Below are 19,873 nucleotides of genomic sequence, written 5' to 3' on the forward strand. Positions count from 1 at the left end.
AATAGATGATAAATTAGTATAGAATGTAAATTGTAATGATCAGTGACAACAATGAAACAGTGCCTACCACAAAGATTTGGAACAAATGCACAAAGAGAGCCTAGGCATCAGGTCAAAATTAACGCATGGCTTAGCAATAAACCTATTGTTACATAAGCCAAAAATAACATTAAAGTTGGGCCATTTCCATAGTGTTTTTTTTTAACTTAAATATAATCATCCTTTAAAAATGCACTGTTACCCAATGTTTATGTTCATTTATTATTTCCAGCCTTGGGGAATCCAGAAAATTCTGTGTGGCATAAAAATTTTTTATCCACTTAATATTAGCAAATGTCCTCTTTCCTTAAAAGAACACAAATTTCAAAGATGGTGATTTGTTTTTAAAAACAGTGCTGTATTGGTTCCTTGGGCAGTTATCTTTATCTAATTCCTGAAGCTTAGGAGAGAAAGAATAGGCTGATAGCCCACAGGAAAAAGAATGTGGAAACAGGAAGCCATAAAAAGTAGAGGATGAGGGGAGAAAGAAGGGATATGAACAGATATATGGGGATATACACACATAAAATACATATAAATATATAACAACATGTTAATACAGATTATACGGAATATATTAATTATTTCTATATAGAGTGAGTAATCTAGGAAGCAGAGATGATGTTCAGATGTCAAACAAAAATGCCCCCACGAATTATGTTTTTTGATTTTAAAAAAATTATTCCATTAATATAGCAATATTCACATTAAATGGTTTAAAGGGGGTACTTTTGTTGACCAAAGGTACTGATAGGTAACACGAACAGGAAAGTGCCTAACATACCCAATGTTCTAATCGTATCACAAAAAAAAATTATCTATAGAGACCACTGATGTGCATCATAAGCAATGTAGTGAATAAAGAAGACCCCCCCCCCGCCCCTTAAATTACTGCAGCCATGTAGCTAGCTACAATGTTCCAAAATCTAAACAGCGCCCTTGACTTTGCTAGGTCCTGTATACCAATGACTTTACAACCTCTGGTCCATTACTAAGCAGCTCCTTTTTGCTATGGATCAGTTTTAATCTTCTCATCCTGGCATTTGAGGCCTTTTAGAACCTCACCCTACTCTCTATAAGATCCCTATAAGCCAAGCTATCATCTCATGACTTCCTGCACAGCCCATGCTTTGAGTGGCTTCTCTCCATTGCTGTAAGCACCCTAAGTGAAGACAATTAGGTCTTCTTCAGTGGGCATGTTATATCAAGGTTTAATTGAAAATTAGACACATGTACATATAGAAAGAAAAAGAACAAACAATAACTACAGTCCTCTGAAGAGCCATAAGGAAATACAATATTTGCTGAGAGTAAACAGATGGAAACAAATCTATTCTCTCAAACCAAATACAAGTATTTCTTTCCCATATTCTATTCTCCTTCCTTGAGTGCTCAAAAGTTCATTAATAGCTACAGTTTCCCACAACTACTTCCCCAAATAGTCCTCAGACGGTGATTTCCGGTGTAGAGATACAGAACCACTGATAAGCAGCATCAGCATATCATCCAATCTGCCTAAGGTCAACACTGGAACTGGGAAACATGAGCCTGCTCAACCCCATGATGGCTGTACTCTGGGCTCCACTCCTGAGGAGGAAACAAGAGCAGGTCTGATGAGTAACAGACCCAAACTAATGATACTAAGCAAGCAACAGGAAAACCAAAATAAGAGGAAAACTTGTATAAAAGGAAAATTCATTAAAATGGGGAATATAATTTATAACTTCTGCATTGTTATAATAGCTATTAGGATATTGATGAATTATGGCCTATGTTGAGATGTAAAGTCACAGCTTAGAATTCAAGTGAACTGCTGGTACATAAGATCTGCTGTGGGATAGCATCACTAAAATCTATTCAAACTCCATTTTGCTATGAACTCAAAAGAAAAAGAAAGGATTACTCAACACAAATGCTGTTTTTAAGCTTATTTCATCATGTCTTGTCCTCCGAAGTTCATTCTTATAATGGCAATATTAAGTAATCATGTATTAAATGAAAAGATACTCTAACTATAGATTAATACAGTCATAAAAATGAAGACTCCTATGCTTTCCCAATCAATTTAAATCTTGGTGAATTAGAAGACTAAACTGCTGCTTTTCGCTTTGGTTACTATCTCAACTCTGCTTCAGGCAACACAGTAAGTTGATTCCCTACAGGTAGCAGATCACAGAAGGACTAGTTACACAGATGAGAAATTGTTGTTTTTGTATCATTCCAAAAAGAGATCCGAGATCTACGAAATGCATACTAAATAAGATGGGGAAAGAGGGGAGTAGGCATAGTGATTAGCATTAGACTTTATTAACTCAAGTGTGTCTGTAATATACTTAATTTCTAAAAGAGCAGCAGTAAAACGGAAAAAAGAAAATTCAAGTAAACAAAGAAAAATAGACAATCCAAAATTAGATGGCAAAATAGAGTCACTAATCTCAGTAGCACTAAAAATAAATGGTCTAAATTTACCAGTTAAAAGACAGAATTCTCAAATGTGATTAAAAAGTCATCTAAAAGACATAAGAATACAATGTTTAAATGCAAAAGTCAGAAGATAAAAGGCAGAAGAGTGTCCTGAGAAATTCTAACTAAAATAAAGCTAGTACAATAACATAAATATCAAACAAAATAAATTTCAAGGTATTATATGATGGTAAAAAAAGAAAAGCCTATCCACGAATATATAATTCTGCACGTGTGCATCTAACAATCTAGCCTCAAATTTTATAAAGCATAAACTTACAGGAATACCAAGAGAAATTATCAAATCAACAATTACAAGGAAAGGTTTGAACACACCTCTCTTATTCACTGATAAACTAAGCAGTTAAACAATTAATAGAGACAGATAACATGACCCACATAATTGTCTGATCAAGAGGACAGACCTAGAAACCGGTATCAACAATAAGAAGATCATGCTTTCCAAATTCAAAAAGAACCCTTAAAAAATTGACTATATATTTCAAAGTCTTAATAAATTTAAGAATCTCTATTATTTAGACCACATTCTGACCACGATGTAACATAAAACTGGAAATATGAACAAACAAAAAAATTCTCTCTTCCCATAAAGCATGCATACATAAACACAAACGCACACACATTTTGGAAATTTTAAATCACACCTATAAAAAATCCAGTGGTCAAAAATGATACCTAATGGAGCCAGACACAGTGGCTCATGCCTGTAATCCCAGCACCTTGGGAGGCCAAGGAGGGAGAATTGCTTGAGCCCAGTAATTGAGACCTACCTGGGCAACAAAGCAAGACTTCATCTCTACAAAAGGAATTTAAAGATAAGCTAGGCATGGTGGCATATATCTGTAACCCCATATATTCTGGAGGCTGAGGCAAGAAAAAGGACTGCCACTGCACTCCAGTCTGGGCAACAGAGAGAGACCCTGTCGAAAAAAGAAGAGAAAAAAGAAGAAAAGGGGGATGGGGGGGAGGGGAGGGGAGGGGGGGAGGGGAGGGGAGGGGGGGAGGGGAGGGGAGGGGAGGGGAGGGGGGAGGGGAGGGGAGGGAAGGGGGGGAGGGAAGGGGGGAGGGGAGGGGAGGGGGGAGGGGAGGGGAGGGGGGAGGGGAGGGGAGGGGGGAGGGGAGGGGAGGGGGGAGGGGAGGGGAGGGGGGAGGGGAGGGGAGGGGGGAGGGGAGGGGAGGGGACGGGAAGGGGGGAGGGGAGGGGAGGGGGGGAGGGGAGGTGAGGGGACGGGAAGGGGGGAGGGGAGGGGAAGGGGGGAGGGGAGGGGAAGGGGGGAGGGGAGGGGAGGGGAGGGGAGGGGAGGGGAGGGGAGGGGAGGTCCAAATGGGATAGGATGAGAAAATTAAAACTGAATGGTAATGAAAGCACTATATAGTTGACTCTTGAACAACACAGGTCTGAACTGCATGGATCCACTTACACCTAGATTTTCTTCCACCAAGAAGCAGACAGCAAGACCAATCCCTCCTCTTCCTCCTCCTCCTCAGGCAATATGAAGACAATTAGAATGGAGACCTTAATGATAATCCACTTCCACTTAATGAACAGTAAATATATTTTCTCTCCTTCTTATTTTTTAAGAACATCTTTTCTCTACCTTATTGTAAGAATACAGTATATAATACATATAACACACAAAATCGTGTTGACTGTTTACGTTATCGGAAAGACTCCAGGCAACAGGAGATTGATATTAGCAGTTACATGTGGCGGCAGTCAAGAGTTATATGCAAAATTTCAACTGTGCAAAAGGCTGGTACCCCTAACTCCCTCCTTGTCCAAGGGTCAACTGTATTTCAAATTTGTACAATCAGTCAGAGGTACTTCAAGGGAAAATTAGAGCCATGAAAGCAATGTTTTAAGTGTTAAGAAATTAGAAAAAGGACAGTTACCCCAAAGATAAAGAGCAAAACGAGATGAAATGTTACAAAATAGAAAAGATACAATAGAAATGATAAAACCAAGTTGTTTCCTTTGGGAAAAAATATATAATGGTAAATCTATAGTAAGAATAATTTTAAAAAGGCAAACAACACTAGAAATAAGAAATAAAAATCAAATGCACAAAACAAGAATATTATGAAAACCTTCATGCCAATAATTTTTTCAAATTAGATGAAATGGACAATCTCTACCAAAAATATTAATTGCTGTAACTAACTCAGGAAAAAAAATTAAAAAATTTGAATCAATGATTTAAAAAAACAACAAAAACTACCTTCCACTTCCACTCTTCTCCCAAAAAGGCTACCATCCAAGACAGTTTTAAAGTCAAGTTCTACCAGATCACCAAAAATAGACCACCAGTAATTTATCCAAGGCTTTTCTAGGTAATGGTAAAAGGGAAGCAACTTTATGAGGATAGAATACAAACCCAGATAACAAAATCTGATGAAGACAGTTTAATAAAAGAAAATTAAAGGCAATATATGCAAAAGTCCTAAATAAAAATAATACAAAATGAATGCAGAATCATCACTACCAAGTTTACATTAGAAATTCAGATGGTTTAACAGTAGAAAATAATGTAGATTACAACATTAGCAGGTTAGAAAAATACATGATCCTCTTAGTTGATGCAAAAAATACATTTGATAAAATTCACCACCTACTCATGAGTAAGTCTAGAAACTAGGGAAGAAAGTCCTTAATCTGAGAAATAATATTTATTTTTAAAAATTTCAGAGTGATCATATAAACCTAAATAAAACATAAAAAGATGGTGAGGAGTTCAAGACCAGCCTGGCCAACATGGTGAAACCCCGTCTCTACCAAAAATACAAAAATTAGCCAGGCATGGTGGCATGCATCTGTAATCCCAGCTACTTGGGAGGCTGACGCAGGAAAATTGCTTGAACCCAGGAGGTGGAGATTGCAGTGAGCCGAGATCATGCCACTGCACTTCAGCCTGGGTGACAGAGCAATCGTCTCCAAGAAAAAAGGAGGAAGAAGAAGATGAAGAAGATGAAGAAGACGAAAGAAGACGGAAGAAGAAGAAGAAGAAGAAGAAGACGAAGAAGACGAAAGAAGATGGAAGACGACGAAGAAGATGAAGACGACGACGACGACGACGAAGAAGACGAAGACGACGACGACGACGAAGAAGAAGAAGAAGAAGAAAAAAGATGCTTAGCCTCATTGCCTTTTTTTTTTTTTTTTTTTTTTTTTTTGAGACAAAAGTCTCACTCTGTCACCCAGGCTGAAATGCAGTGGCGCAACCTTGGCTCACTGCAACCTCTGCCCCATGGATTCAAGTGATTCTCCTGCCTCAGCCTCCCCAGTAGCTGGGATTATAGGCACCCACCACCACGCCTGGCTAATTTTTGTATTTTTGGTAAAGATGGAGTTTCACCATGTTGGTGAGGTTGGTCTCGAACCCCTGACCTCAGGTCCGCCTGCCTCAGCCTCCCAAAGTGCTAGGATTACAGGCATGACCCACTGTGCCCGGCCAGCCTCATTAATTTTAATGGCAAAAACTGCAATTACTTTTGCACCAGCCTAATACAAGCTGTAGTACTGTTTCCATGGTTTTGAGTATCCTTCCCATGAGAGGATCATACTTGCCCACTATATTGTTATCAGCCTTGGCCACGAGACTTAATTGGCCAATGAAATGTGAGTTAAAGTAATACATACCACTTCCAAGCAGAAGATTCAAGAACTGTAGTATGGTTCTACCATGTTTTCTTTTCCCTTTATCATGAAACCAGCATATCCCAAGTAGGGGCTATTCTTTCAGTCTTGATCAGAAATAAAGATGATGTGGAAAAGAGCCATAACAAACCCACCAAGCACATGTAACATGAGCAAGAAACAAACCATTTTTATTAAAAGTCGTGAAGATTTGGAGCTTTTTTGGCTACTGCAACATAACCTAGTGAAAGCTCACAGTGAACAAACAAATGCAAGTTAAAATACCGAGAAGCTGTTTCACATACATTTGATTGGTCCAAATTAATAAGTCTGGTAACAAGAATCACTGATGACAATGTGGCAAAATCAAACTTAATGGTTGCTGGTTGAAATGTAAATGGTAAATTTTATCAATTTCATTTATTACTTTGGCAATATCTGGGGAAACTGAAGAAGTAAAACTGGATTCCATCAATCTAGCAATTCCACCACTAGGTATCTACCCTGAAGAAACTCTTACACAAGGAAACATGTCTTAAAATGTTCACTAAAGAACTATTTCTTATAGTATACAAAGAAACTGTGACTCAGGAGGGGAATAAACTAGTTTAGTCAAAGAAATACTATACAACAGTCTAAATGAATAGATTTATATATCACAAAAAGATACATGCAGGACAAGAAGAAAAAGATGAGAATGAGACTTTGGCAATGTATTAAATGTTCTATTTTGTTAAAGATCTAAAACACTGTAATCCCAGCACTTGGGAGGCCAAGGTGGGCGGATCACGAGGTCAGGAGATCGAGACCATCCTGGCCAACATGGTGGAACCCCGTCTCTACTAAAAATACAAAAATTAGCTGGGTGTGGTGGCTCATGCCTGTAATCCCAGCTACACAGGAGGCTGAGGCAGAAGAATCGCTTGAACCAGAAAGTCGGAGGTTGCAGTGAGCCGAGATCGTGCCACTGCACTCCAGCCTGGGCGACAGAGCAATACTCCATCTCAAAAAAAAAAAAATCTAAACCACATGGCAAAATGGTAACAACTGATAGAAATTTTTGTGCTGGATACACAACTGTCTCCTCTATTATTTTTATATTTTTGTATTTTTAAAATATTTTATGATTTTTTTTAAAAAAGACAGAGAACAAAGATAGATTTAAACCATAAAGTACGTTGGTCAGTCTTGTGGTTTAGTGATATAAAGAACTTCAGAAATAAAAGGGCATTCTAGATGATCTAAGTAATTCTATATTCTATAGATGAAGAAACTGAGGTCTACAGAAGTTGAGCAAATGACTCAAGGTCACATAACATCAAGTTGGTTCTCAAAAATCTACATCCCCTAATTTCTAGGATAAGTAGGAAAGACAAGGGACATGCAATCAAATATAATGTAATTGAGTCAAGTTCAGAAAACCATTCTGTCCCTTTCTTTATGGTCTCTCACTCCTATCCCTAAGACCTCTCCACTCTCCCTGGGATAGAAAGGGAGTCTCAGGAAAGGGCAAAGGAAAGTGTTAAAAAGAGCAGAAGAAGAAAAGAAAGCTTTAAGGACTGCCATGGTCGCAATGCATCCCTCCAAAATTCACGCTGAAACCTAATCCCTATGGTGGTGGCATTAAGAAGTGGTGTCTTACATGTTCTCACTCACAGGTGGGAATTGAACAATGAGAACACTTGGACACAGGAAGGGGAACATCACACACTGGGGCCTGTCATGGGGTGGGCGGAGGGGGGAGGGATAGCATTAGGAGATATACTTAATTTAAATGATGAGTTAATGGGTGCAGCACACCAACATGGCGCATGTATACATATGTAACAAACCTGCACATTGTGCATATGTACCCTAGAACTTAAAGTATTAAAAAAAAAAAAAAAGAGGTGGTGTCTTTAGGAAATGACTTAATCACTGTGCCTTTATGAATGGGATTAGTGCCCCTGTAACTGACGTTGAAGGGAGCTGCCTTGTCCTTCTATCAGGTGAGGACACAGCACTTGCCCTTTCCACCATGTGAAGATCCAGAAAGGAGGGGCTGTCCTGGAAGCAGATATCAAGCCCCTCACCAGACACCAAATTTTCTGGTGCCTTGATCTGGGACTTCCCAGCCTCCAGAGCTGTGGGCAATAAATTCATGTTGTTTTTAAATTACCCAGTTGAAGGTATTTTGTTACAACAGCAAAAACTAAGACAAGGATTTTTAATCCTCTTTTGCTACTCCTTTTTTCTTTTTTTTTTTTTTGAGACAGAGTCTCGCTCTGTCTCCCAGGCTGGAGTGCAGTGGTGTAATCTCAGCTCACCACAAGCTCCGCCTCCTGGGTTCACGCCATTCTCCTGCCTCAGCCTCCTGAGTAGCTGGGAATACAGGCATGTGCCACCACGCCTGGCTAATTTTTTTGTATTTTTAATAGAGACGGGGTTTCACCATGTTAGCCAGGATGGTCTGGATCTCCTGACCTCGTGATCAGCCCGCCTCGGCCTCCCAGAGTGCTGGGATTACAGGCTTGAGCCACCGCACCCAACCCTAAAACTTTGGGCAAGGAATTTAACTTTCTCTAAGCCTTAAGTTCCCCATTGTAACATGTAACACTGAAAACAGCAATGATAATATCTGCTTTTATTGATTCTTAATCAATAAAACCAGATAATCCATTAAACAAGATAATCCATTCAAAGCACTTCACACGGTTCTTCAGTAAACATTAGCTATTAGTATATGTTACGTAAATAATTTGTGGAAAGCAACAAACTCTTCTGATTGACATAAAATTATAAGGTACTAGATGCGTTAAAAGATTAAACTGACTTCTGTCAGCACCAGCGCTAATGAACTGTATGTTTTGCAAATCATAGATGTTTTTTAATTAAATGAAACTAAATAAATTAGATGTTAAGCCAGCATCTGTCTCAGGAAAAAACACTTGGGGCTAAGTTTACTGCTGAAACTTCTTTATTCTGAAATGTCAGCCTAGTGCTATCATTTTTCCTCATGAAAAACATCTTCTAGCCAAAAGCAATGTTCCAAATATTTAACACCCATTCAGAATACACACAAACCAGTAAACATGACTAGTGCAGACTGGCAGAATAGCATCCCTACTTATTCTAAGGTAATGAAATATTATTTGTGACAGAAATGATGACCCACTTCAATGTATTTTTTTTAGTGCAAAACTGTAATAAACTGGCTTATAGGAACTTAGTAAAACACAAAAATCTATTTATCATGCCATGCCACAATCCACATATCAAGCTAGCTCTCACTCAGCTCCCTATCTCACCTCCAGGTCACAGCTGTATTCGGTGCCATCTAAGAGGGTCACTTTACACTGGACAGTTTTGGTCTTCTTGGCGACTTTTTGAGATGCCTTCTCTGCTTTCAGCTCATTGGTCTGCACTTCCTTGGTCTCCCTTTTTGCTGCTCCTCCTTCTAATTTGTCTTCCTGTGTTTCTTTTACCTTCTCTTCTCTCTCCTTACTTACTAATTCAGTAGGCTGTTGAGGAAAAAAAAATTAAATTCTTACTGTAGTCAACCAACTTGCAGATGACAACATACTAAAAGGAAAATCTTTCATAAGAATTAGGATCATTACTTTAAACACTGTAACTTCCAGATTTTTAAAGACTTGAAAATTCCAATAGAAAGGATATTTCCCCTCGTCCTCTTTTCACGGCCAAAATTCTCATTTTGCCAAGTTGGTCACTCGGCATTAAATGAATCAAAGAAACTACATCCCAGCAACTACAATTTAAGTATCATCTCAAATAATAACATTTCCAATTAAAATCTTATACCATGGCAAAACCTAGGCTTTGTTAGGCAACTAAAATGCGCACACACAAATCTACTACTTACTGTCCAGTGAAAACTTAAAGAGGCACAAAAGAGCATTCTGTTTAAAAAAGAGATGGCAGGGCTCAGAGTATCTACCTCACCTAAACAGGTTACAGACATGAATTTTTTAGTAATTTGCATATATCGTGGACTTTTTTTCAAGGAGTAACAGGGAAAGGGTATGGTAGACCAATCTAAGACCCATTCCGTATACATTAAGCCAAAGCAGTATCTCAGTACAAGAAATCTGGAAATGATCCAAAACAAACAACCCCTTTTTATTATGTGGTTACGCTATCAGGTTTTCATTTCCAGGCAATTATTCCCAAACATACCTGCGTCTCCACTTTGCTCACTGAGGGTTTTTCTTCCTTGACTTCAACTTTAATCTCTTGTTTCTTCTGAGCCATTTCTTCAGCATCACCCTTAGCCTGTCTCTGTTCTTCTGGAAGGGGTTCCTCTTTATCTAAGACCTGTTCTTCAACAACAGCTTGGGTGGGCTCTTTTTTATCTCCTCCATCTTTGGCCACTACTAAGGTATATGACTTTTGCTTCTTAAGCCATGGCGGTATGAACCGAGAAATACCCCTGCTCTCAGATGTTTCCTTCTCTCTCTTCTGGCGGCGTAGACTACTTTGGCTTTCAGCTGCAGGAGGTGGCTGGGAACCTTTTTCCTCCTCTGGATCGGAAGACTGATTCTGCTGATTTTCTGCTACTTCTTTAGGTTTTTCCTTGGTTGCATCTGTTCCTAACTGGCTAGAGTCCTTCTTCACTTCAGACACAGAGCCTACTTCAGTAGTCATGGCCACAGCTTATGCTGTAATCAAAACAAAAATCACAAAATGTCATTTTATAAGTTCTCTCAAATTTAGTTTGGTTGCAAGGGGCATGGTAAGGAAAGATGGGAAGAAGAGTAACAGATGACAGGGAGAAAGCACATCAAGAAAGAAGATTCAAAAGCACAAGACAAAATGGAGACTGTTGCTCTAACTTTCAGCATCACAGACCCAAAACTAGCATCACAATAGAACTCTGTGTGTTCTGAGTTCTATATAGCTAGAACTTAAAATCATCAAGAACTCAAGAAACAGGGATTACTTTTATTTGGTTTCAACTTGTTATAAACAATAATTGATTTCTAAAATCCAAGTTTTTTAAGAAAAATTACTTTTATCTGTACTTGGTATTCTTTATTCTGTAACAGGAAGATGTTATCAACAGTGCTAGAAAGCAATGAGACACATTTCACTACAATTTCATACATTAAACCCAAAACCTATCAAAATGCTAGGTATTAGAAAAAACAGTTTTAAGTGTATGGTGTGTAACAGCAAGAAGGTAAAATAACAAAAATGTATTATTCTGTGTTCCAATATTAAATCCCGTAATTCACCATCACTGTTCCAATGCAAAAGTTAATCTTCTGGAAAAGGTACTCAAATTCTAATCAAAACTCCAAACCTCCATCCCACCCAACCATAATCACACTTTTCTTTGTATATATAAGAAAAATATTTAAGGGCCATAATCCAAAACAAATGAAGACATTATGAGGTGGAAAAAAATGCATCCGACGATTGTTCTTATAAGGAATTAGAACAAAATTTAAATAAATTCTGAAAATAACTAAATTTTACATAAGCAAAGAGGGACTTTTAAAGTGTTACAGCAAGCTGACATAAAGAACAAAAGGCAGGGCCTGCAGAGACAGCTGATCACATTCGCTCTCCCCTCCCTCACCAATAATAAGTGCCCAGAGTCCTGGCACCCTGGACAACGAGTAGTGTCCCAGCTATCTTCAAAGGTGGTAAAAACTTAGAGACGGATATGGTGTATTCCTGTAGTCACAGCTACTTGGGAGTCTGAGGCAAGAAACATGCTTGAGCCCAGGAGTCTGAGGCCAGCCTGAGAAACAGAATGAGACCCCATCTCTTAAAAAAAAAAAAATTGTGTTAACATTTTAAGTGGTACAAACTTGAATAAGTCAAAAAAAAAAAAGTACACTTGTTTTAAAGCTTTATTAAGATACAATTCATGTACCATAAATTTCACCCTCTTAAAGTATACAGTTAGTGATTTTGAGTATACTCACAAGGTGGTGAAACCATCACCACTAATTCTAGAGCATTTTCACCACTCCAAAAAGAAATCCTGTGCCCATTAGTAGTCACTCTGCATTCCCCGTCACCCCCTGGCAACCTTACAAATATATCCAAAACCACTGGACTTTAAAAGGGTGAATTCTGTGATATGTAAATTTTCTCAATAAAAATAACTTAAAAATGTTTTTCACATCTAATATGCAACCACAAAAACAGTCAAGTCAATTCGCCTATATAATGGCTTCTACAATGTGGTAAGTTCATGGGCACATGAATAAAGACAACCTTTGAGGAGCTAAGGGAGTGAGGGCTACAAATAAGCATACATTAAGTCAATAGCATGTTGCACAAAAAACACAGGACTAGGCCAGGTGCGGTGGCTCATGCCTGTAATCCCAGCACTTTGGGAGGCCGAGGAGGGTGGATTACTTGAGGTCAGGAGTTCAAGACCATCCTGGCCAACATGGCAAAACTCCATCTCTACTAAAAATACAAAAATTAGCCGAGCGTGGTGGCACGTCTCTGTAATCCCAGCTACTCAGGAGGCTGAGGCAGGAGGACAGCTTGAACCCAGGAGGCAGAGGTTGCAGTGAGCCGAGATTGTGTCACTGCACTCCAGCCTAGGCAACAAAACAAGACCCTGTCTCAAAACAACAACAACAACAAAAAAAAAAAGCAAAGGACTTAAGCCAGGTTAGGAGACGAAGAGGGTCACCAGGCAGGCGTTTCTGCAGAAGTTGACACTTGAGTTTATTTTTTTAAATGGGTACTCATTATTCAGACAAAATAGCCAGAATGGAAGGTATGTGTCAGGCATAGGGAGTTGTGTTGAAACATGAGAACATTCCTCATAAAAAAGGAAACCACAGGCACAGAACAATAATCCACTGTACAAGTGAAGTGGGGGCTTATGAGTGAAGATAGGACAGGCGGAAGCTGAACTGGTAATAATGAAGTAAGAAAGGAAGGCAGAAGCCAAAACATAAAAGATTTCGTGTTATTTTAAAGGCAATGTGGGGGTTATTTGAAAAGCAATGAGAAGTTACATAAGTACTTGAAGTAGAGGAGAAATGTAATAAGATTCTCATTTCACTTAGCCCAACCTGGCTGTAAAGCACAGCATGAAAGAAAAGACTGAAGCAGAACAACATCCAGGAGATTAGGTTGATCTGATCTCTGGTTGATCCAGACCTGAGAAGACGATGGTCTATATATACTACAGCAGAAACAGTAGGGTAAAGGACAAGAAATTAATCTAATGGTAAAGAGGTAGAGTGGATATGACTTGATGTCCAGGCTGAATATAGAAAGTCAAAGAGAGGAAAGAGCTACGGAAAAGGCCCAGGTCAAGGAAGACTAGGGTGATGGTAGAACCATTCATGGAAATGGGGAACACCTGTAAAAGTGGGTCTGGCTGACACATATAATTCAATTTTGTATTCAATGTGATTGAGAAGTTGTGGAGATGTCTAGATGACCCCTAGACACACAGGTTTTGATTGGAGACTAGATACACACTAGAGATAGGGTTTGGAAGTTGTCATCACATGGGGATAGCAGGGGATACATCACCTAGAGAAAAAGGGTAGCTTAAACTGAGAGGATCCTTAAAAGAGCTCTTATCACCATCAACATACAAGGTCAGGCAGAAGAAAAGTCATGAGGGCCAGAAGAAATATATAGTGAGGAGGGGAGATCGGGAGACAGTAATATCCTTGACAGCAATGCTATGTAAGATGGAATAGTTAACTATCATACCCACATATTCTATGCTGCTTCTCATTCTCAGGCACCTGAAATTCAAAAGTATGTCTTCCAACAAGACCCGAGGACAGGTAAACTGGCTCCATATTGCACAGAAAACCTTTTTTCCTTCTTTAACGTACCATTTCCCATGTACCATTTAAGTGGACAATATTATTTACTTTAATCATGAAATAACCAAAGTGTATTTCTAGTATATGCTCTCTAATTACATTCTGAGAGCTGAATAAATGTCCCGGTAAAATTAAAACCAAAATGCCCCATACTTGTCTAAGCTAACCAAGATAAACTGGCAGCTCTCTAATTACTTTGGCTGTGAGAAATAGTCCGGGAACCAATCAACTAAGGCTGATTTTTGGCCAAAATATTTTAGAAGCAGTGAAATATAAAACTTGAGTTTCCACTATTATGTTAAAAGCATTAATAGTTGTTTATATTTTAATCATAAGGGTTTCCACTCACTGTTTACTGTCTGACACAGTGCCCATAATCTGTTTCTCAAAATATTCTACAAAGTATGTATTATCCCTATTTTACAAATAATAAACAGAAATCACTTATCCAAGGCCACTAATGGAGAACCACACAGCTGTGTATACCTTCCCTCACACACACTTCATAATGCAATCACAGCTCCATTATGCATGAATGACCTATTCAACCACAGAGTCCTTGGCCTAGTACTCAAAGGTTCCTGCCAGTTAGTGAAAATGACTATGAAATAACATAAATGTATTCTCAGATTTATTCAGAATATTCTCTCTTAAAAGTAAGAAATTTATAGATGAATTTAAATAACAAAGAAAATCCCATTTGAACATTATTGCTTGACCATGTAATCATAACTGAGCTGGTTGACAGAAACTGAAGACAAAGTACAAATACAGACACGAAGAGCACCGACAAAACCATATGGTTAAGCCTCACGAAGTCATCCTCAATCACCACTGTATTCACAACACCTACAAGGGTTAAGAGCCTCAAAAGTGATGATCAGTGTCACCCATCCAAATGGAAGTTATAAGACAGAAAACAATGGAAAAGACCAATTGGATCATTACTCAACATATTCTTGAAACAGTTTCAAGAGTTCAACAGAGCTCAAAACAAAACACTACCTTCTTTGTTGATAAAATGGCTTCTTGAACAAATTACCACCATCAAGAAAACATGATTACAGTACATCCACTCACTCTAATTATCATGCCTATAACCCTGAGTTTCTTTCAGATGTGGATAAGCCTTTAAACTCTATCACCCATGAAAATGAGAACTCTTGTAGTGGAATGCTGACATTCCCACTAAAACGAAAGCTCCATGAGGGCTGGGATCTTTCTTTTATATACTGCTATATTCCCAGCATCTAGGCCGGCACATAATAGGTACCTAATAAGTACTTACTAAATGAGTATTGTTCAAACATCTAGTCTAATATCCTCACTTTATTTTATTAACAACCAAACTGAGGATCAGAAAGACCAGGAGATTTGCCTGAGATGGTAAAGTCAGATGGGCAAGCCTAAACTGGAACTAAGGTTTCCCAAACTCTGGCAATGCTCATTGACTAATATTTAATTATAATTACCCAAAATCCATCATTAGTATAGTTATATAATACATTAAGTAATGATCTTTCTACTTATCATCAACCAAAAAGAACACTGCTGTGAACAGCCCACCCATTAGACAAGCATGTGGTTTTGACACAATTACCATGTTGGCATGCTCCATCTGGGTTGATAAAAGTGTTCGTTATTGTGACAGCTTCATGAGAAAAAGCATGCATCATTTAACATGCAACGAAGCAGAAAACCATCATCAATAGAGGATCAGTACTGGTTAGGTAAGGAGCTGTGTTACATAAACCCATTCTTTTTTTTCCAACGTTTAAAAAAGGAGGTAAATTCTAATGTGCTATCTCTATCACTAGGCTAAACTGCCAACCATATAACATAATGCTACTTAAAACATTGGCCCTTAATCAGAATACTACAGCAAGCAAAGCAAAGCAGATACACAACCTCACAAACATACAAACAACTTCAAGCAAGGGGTTCATGCTAATTCTTGGGTTCAGATGTTTCCTTAAAACCTTGGGGAAACTGGGACCTTACTGTTAATAAAACCCCTGAGCAGGGAACAGGGTAGGTGCTGCTGCCAACTGAGTAGCTCCCATTCTCTGCTGAGATCACAAGCAATATGAGAGTCTTTGATTTCTACCAAGAGAGCTCAACCCATTTTTTAAGGATCCAAGATTCACAAAATGGGAAGGTACGTATTTCTAAGCTTTAAAAATGGTAGCGAGAGGATGGAGGGAGGCTTTCATTTCAGCTTTGAGAAAACAACAAAACTTTGCAACAAATAACCATTGAACTTAAAACATATTGGCAATGTGTAGACAGTTCTGGCCATTTTCTACATCTGACAAAACTAGTTTTCATCTGCTTGTGGGTAGAGGATATGTAGAGCATCTTGCTGATACCCACAATCACGTGCTTGTATGTTCACCTCCCCGAAGGGCCTATAGCTATTGAAAGAGAAGGTCTTTTAATAATGTACTATTTGATGCCATCAAACGTGAGAAAAAAAAACAAATATAGAAATGATTCAGCAGCCACCTAACTCTACTTGGGAAATAAAGAGATGATGCTTCTCAAATATATTCATCATTTAAAAGGAGAAGGGGAAGAGGCAGGAGAGGCAGGGGCAGAGGGGAAGGAGGAAGGGGGGGGTAAGGGGAACAAGGAAGAAGAAATATCTGGAGAGGAAGAAGGAATAACAAAAACAGGCAGACTTAGAGCAGAGTGCAAGTAAGTCCTTACCCTCACAGGTTTATGTTTCTTAAGTGTCAGATGGTCTAGAAAATACTATACTTCATATTCAAGTAAGTATAAATACATTCCAAAGGGACTATTTGTTAGTTCATATTATCTATACGGGGAGGATGAACAAGTAATCCAATGCTGCTCACCCTAGTTACCTTTATAACCCACTATATCACTTGTTTATTTATTTTTAAAGGGATAAGGGACCTATTAGACAGAGCTATTACTATAAAGATGTAAACTAATATCCGGTTTAAATTAAACCCACACATACAAAACATATGAACTACAGTCTTCGCTAGTTCAAGTCTAAATGGGATCAGGTGACATTCAGAGCATATATTTCTTCCACTCTTTCTCCTTTTTAATGGAACCTAAATTTTGTTCCACCTTCCCCCCTTCCACATGTGTTTCAACAGAGGCTAGCTCCAGATTGGCCTCAAGGGTAGCTTCTATTGGTCTAGGGCAATCATGGTAGTCTCTCACCCCTTGCCAAGAAAATATGCACGAAGTCCACTGGTGGGCTTCTGGAAAAGGATCTCTCCGTCTAAAAAGAGCCACAGGAAGAGGAGGCCCCTTCTGCTGTCTCTGAACATTGTATACATAACTCTGTTAAATGCTGTTGTCATCTTGAATCCACAGAGAAGAAAAAGCCTGATGACACACTGACACACAACAAAGGAAACTGGCAAGAGAATCACAGAGAAGAGGATCAGCTCCCTGATCGCGCCACACATGGCCCGGTCCTGTGCTGGAGCTTCCTGTTTGTGAAATCACATACTCCTCTCTGGCTCAATGAGCCAGGGATTTCAGTTACTTGTAGTCAAAAACATCTTGATGTTGACTTCTGCATATTCTGAGGAGAGCATTAGAAAATAAGCATTAAGAAACTGAGAGTACACATAGATCTTGGGTCATTATTACTCCCACTGCATTTTATGACCCTCACAACTAAGAGCTATGGTGGTCAAAGTATTCCATTTTTTCCAAATGATGTTCAATTTTTAAAAACCTAATACTTGAGTTAATATTAGTGAGATAAATCACTAATTCTTTATTCTAACAACTCTAAATAAGAATGAAACCCAAAAAAATCTAACTTTATCAACATATGAGTCCCTTTCTTCATATGTGGGAGACAGGGGTATATGAAAACTAAGGCATAATTTTCAATAACATCCAGTTGCAATAACAATCAAGATAACAATCTCCTTTGTTGAAAGCAAGTCCCTACTGCTGTCATTAAGGATGGAGTCAAGAAAAAGACCTGTGCCAGGCAAAGCATTCTCCACCAGCAACTAAGGCAATCTTGGAAATAGATACAATTTCCTGAAGTTAAAGCTAAACAACCAGAAGCCATACATAAATCATGAAGGACTCTAATATTGGATATCTTTATTCACATAACCATAATGCATATAAATCTTGTAATACTGGCAATCCAACAACACACACTAGCAGAGATTATCTAGAGACATCCAGAACCCTGCTGAGTTCTCATCAATCAATTATGCACACTGAGTTGTATGGTCAGAAATCTTGGTGAACTGCATCTGCTCTAATTCCTTCTCTCAGGTAGAGACCCAATTCTGTGTAATAATCAAAGCTGGAGCTATATTCTTTCTTTTCTTTTCCTTTTTTTTTTCAGACGGAGTCTCCCTCTGTCGCCTAGGGCTGAAGTGCCATGGCATGATATCAGCTCACTGCAATCTCCGCCTGCCGGGTTCAAGTGATTCTCCTGCCTCAGCCTCCCAAGTAGCTGGGATTACAGGTGCATGCCACCATGCCCGGCTAATTTTTGTATTTTTAGTAGAGATGGGGTTTCACCATGTTGGCCTGGCTGGTCTCAAACTCCTAACCTCAAGTGATCCACCCGCCTCAGCCTCCCAAAATACTGGGATTACAGGCATGAACCACTGCGCCCAGCCTGAAGCTATATTCTTTCCGTGAGAAGTTACCTAAGTCTGAATAAAATAGCCTGGTGGTTTGGAGATGAAGACTGTGAAATAAAACAGGATTAGAATTTCAGCTCTGCTTATTAGCCATGTAACCGCAGACAACTTATTTTAGCCTTGCTGAGTTTCAGCTTCCTCATAAGCAAAAAAAAAAAAAGGATATAAAATGTACTCATTGGTTGATTCTACGCATTAGATGCTATAATACATAAAGTGCGTGGCACATAATAAATTCATAATAAATGATCAGCCACTGTCATCACATAGAGATTCTGCCAAGAAAATAAAAATCACATAGAGATTCTGCCAAGAAAATAACTATATTTGTTTACTAAAAAAAAAAAAAAAAGTAATGGTAGTAATAACAGTAATCACAACAGAAATAATCATGATAATATCAGCTATTTGTTAAACACTGCTCTAGAAACATTGCATGCAGCAACTCGAATCTTCTCAACCCTTTTAGGAAGGAACTGAAATTATTCTCATGTTACAGATGAAGAAGATAAAAAGAGGATAGATGGGTTGGTCAAAGCCATATAACCAATAAAGAGAAGTGCCAGAATTCAAACCCATGCCGTCCAGCTCTAAAGACCTTGTACAACACTGCCTTCAATCCCAAAATGACTTCACTACTGTATAACTTGCACCTAGCATGATGCCCGACAGTTAATGATTTGTTGAAAAGTGAAATTGATAATTACCACTACCTTTTGGGGCTTTATAATCATTAGCAGCATGTTCTAACGGAGCACCCCTCATGAATTTCAGTGACCATCAGGATGTGAGTGGGGTCAGTATCTTATCCCCTTCTTTCAAGACAAGTGTTTATTGAGTACTCTCAAAGCATATGCACCAGGCACCAGTAACACAGATGAAAGAATCCTGCTCTCAGTATAGTGGGAGACATAGGTAATAAGATTAGCATTCATGGTCAAACAATTTGTAACCAATTCATAAATCTTGGTAATTTAGATTTAAAAATTACTACTAGTTTGAAAAGCAGCCACAATTTTCTTGTTATCTCTTCAGGAAATCACACAATGAATGGTCCTTCATAGGAAATACTGGTTAAACACTCATAACATACAAAATAGTCATTACATGATTTTTGGAGAGGACTAATTCTCCTTCTCAATTTTATTTGGTCTCTATCTGAATTCAAGTAACTTGAATAAAAAACCCCAATAAAACAAGTCTGGGTGTAAGTTGCCTCAACATCAAAAAAA

The 19,873-nt window shown here is 38.6% G+C and overlaps 1 protein-coding gene across 32 annotated transcripts in view; it reads right to left on the reverse strand.

Moving 5' to 3' along the window:
• Positions 1-19,873, reverse strand: part of EPB41L2 (erythrocyte membrane protein band 4.1 like 2) — a 223,396-nt gene that overhangs the window by 106,032 nt on the left and 97,491 nt on the right. For all 32 annotated transcript variants that reach the window (XM_063724618.1, NM_001377040.1, XM_009242249.4 and 29 more), the window contains 2 exon segments: positions 10,334-10,815; positions 9,445-9,657 (listed from right to left, as the gene is read on the reverse strand). In XM_063724618.1, coding sequence (XP_063580688.1) covers positions 9,445-9,657; positions 10,334-10,801 — 681 coding nt within the window. In that variant the 5' untranslated portion in view covers positions 10,802-10,815.

The sequence above is a fragment of the Pongo abelii genome, chromosome 5, assembly GCF_028885655.2.
Source record: "Pongo abelii isolate AG06213 chromosome 5, NHGRI_mPonAbe1-v2.0_pri, whole genome shotgun sequence".
NCBI lineage: Eukaryota > Metazoa > Chordata > Mammalia > Primates > Hominidae > Pongo > Pongo abelii.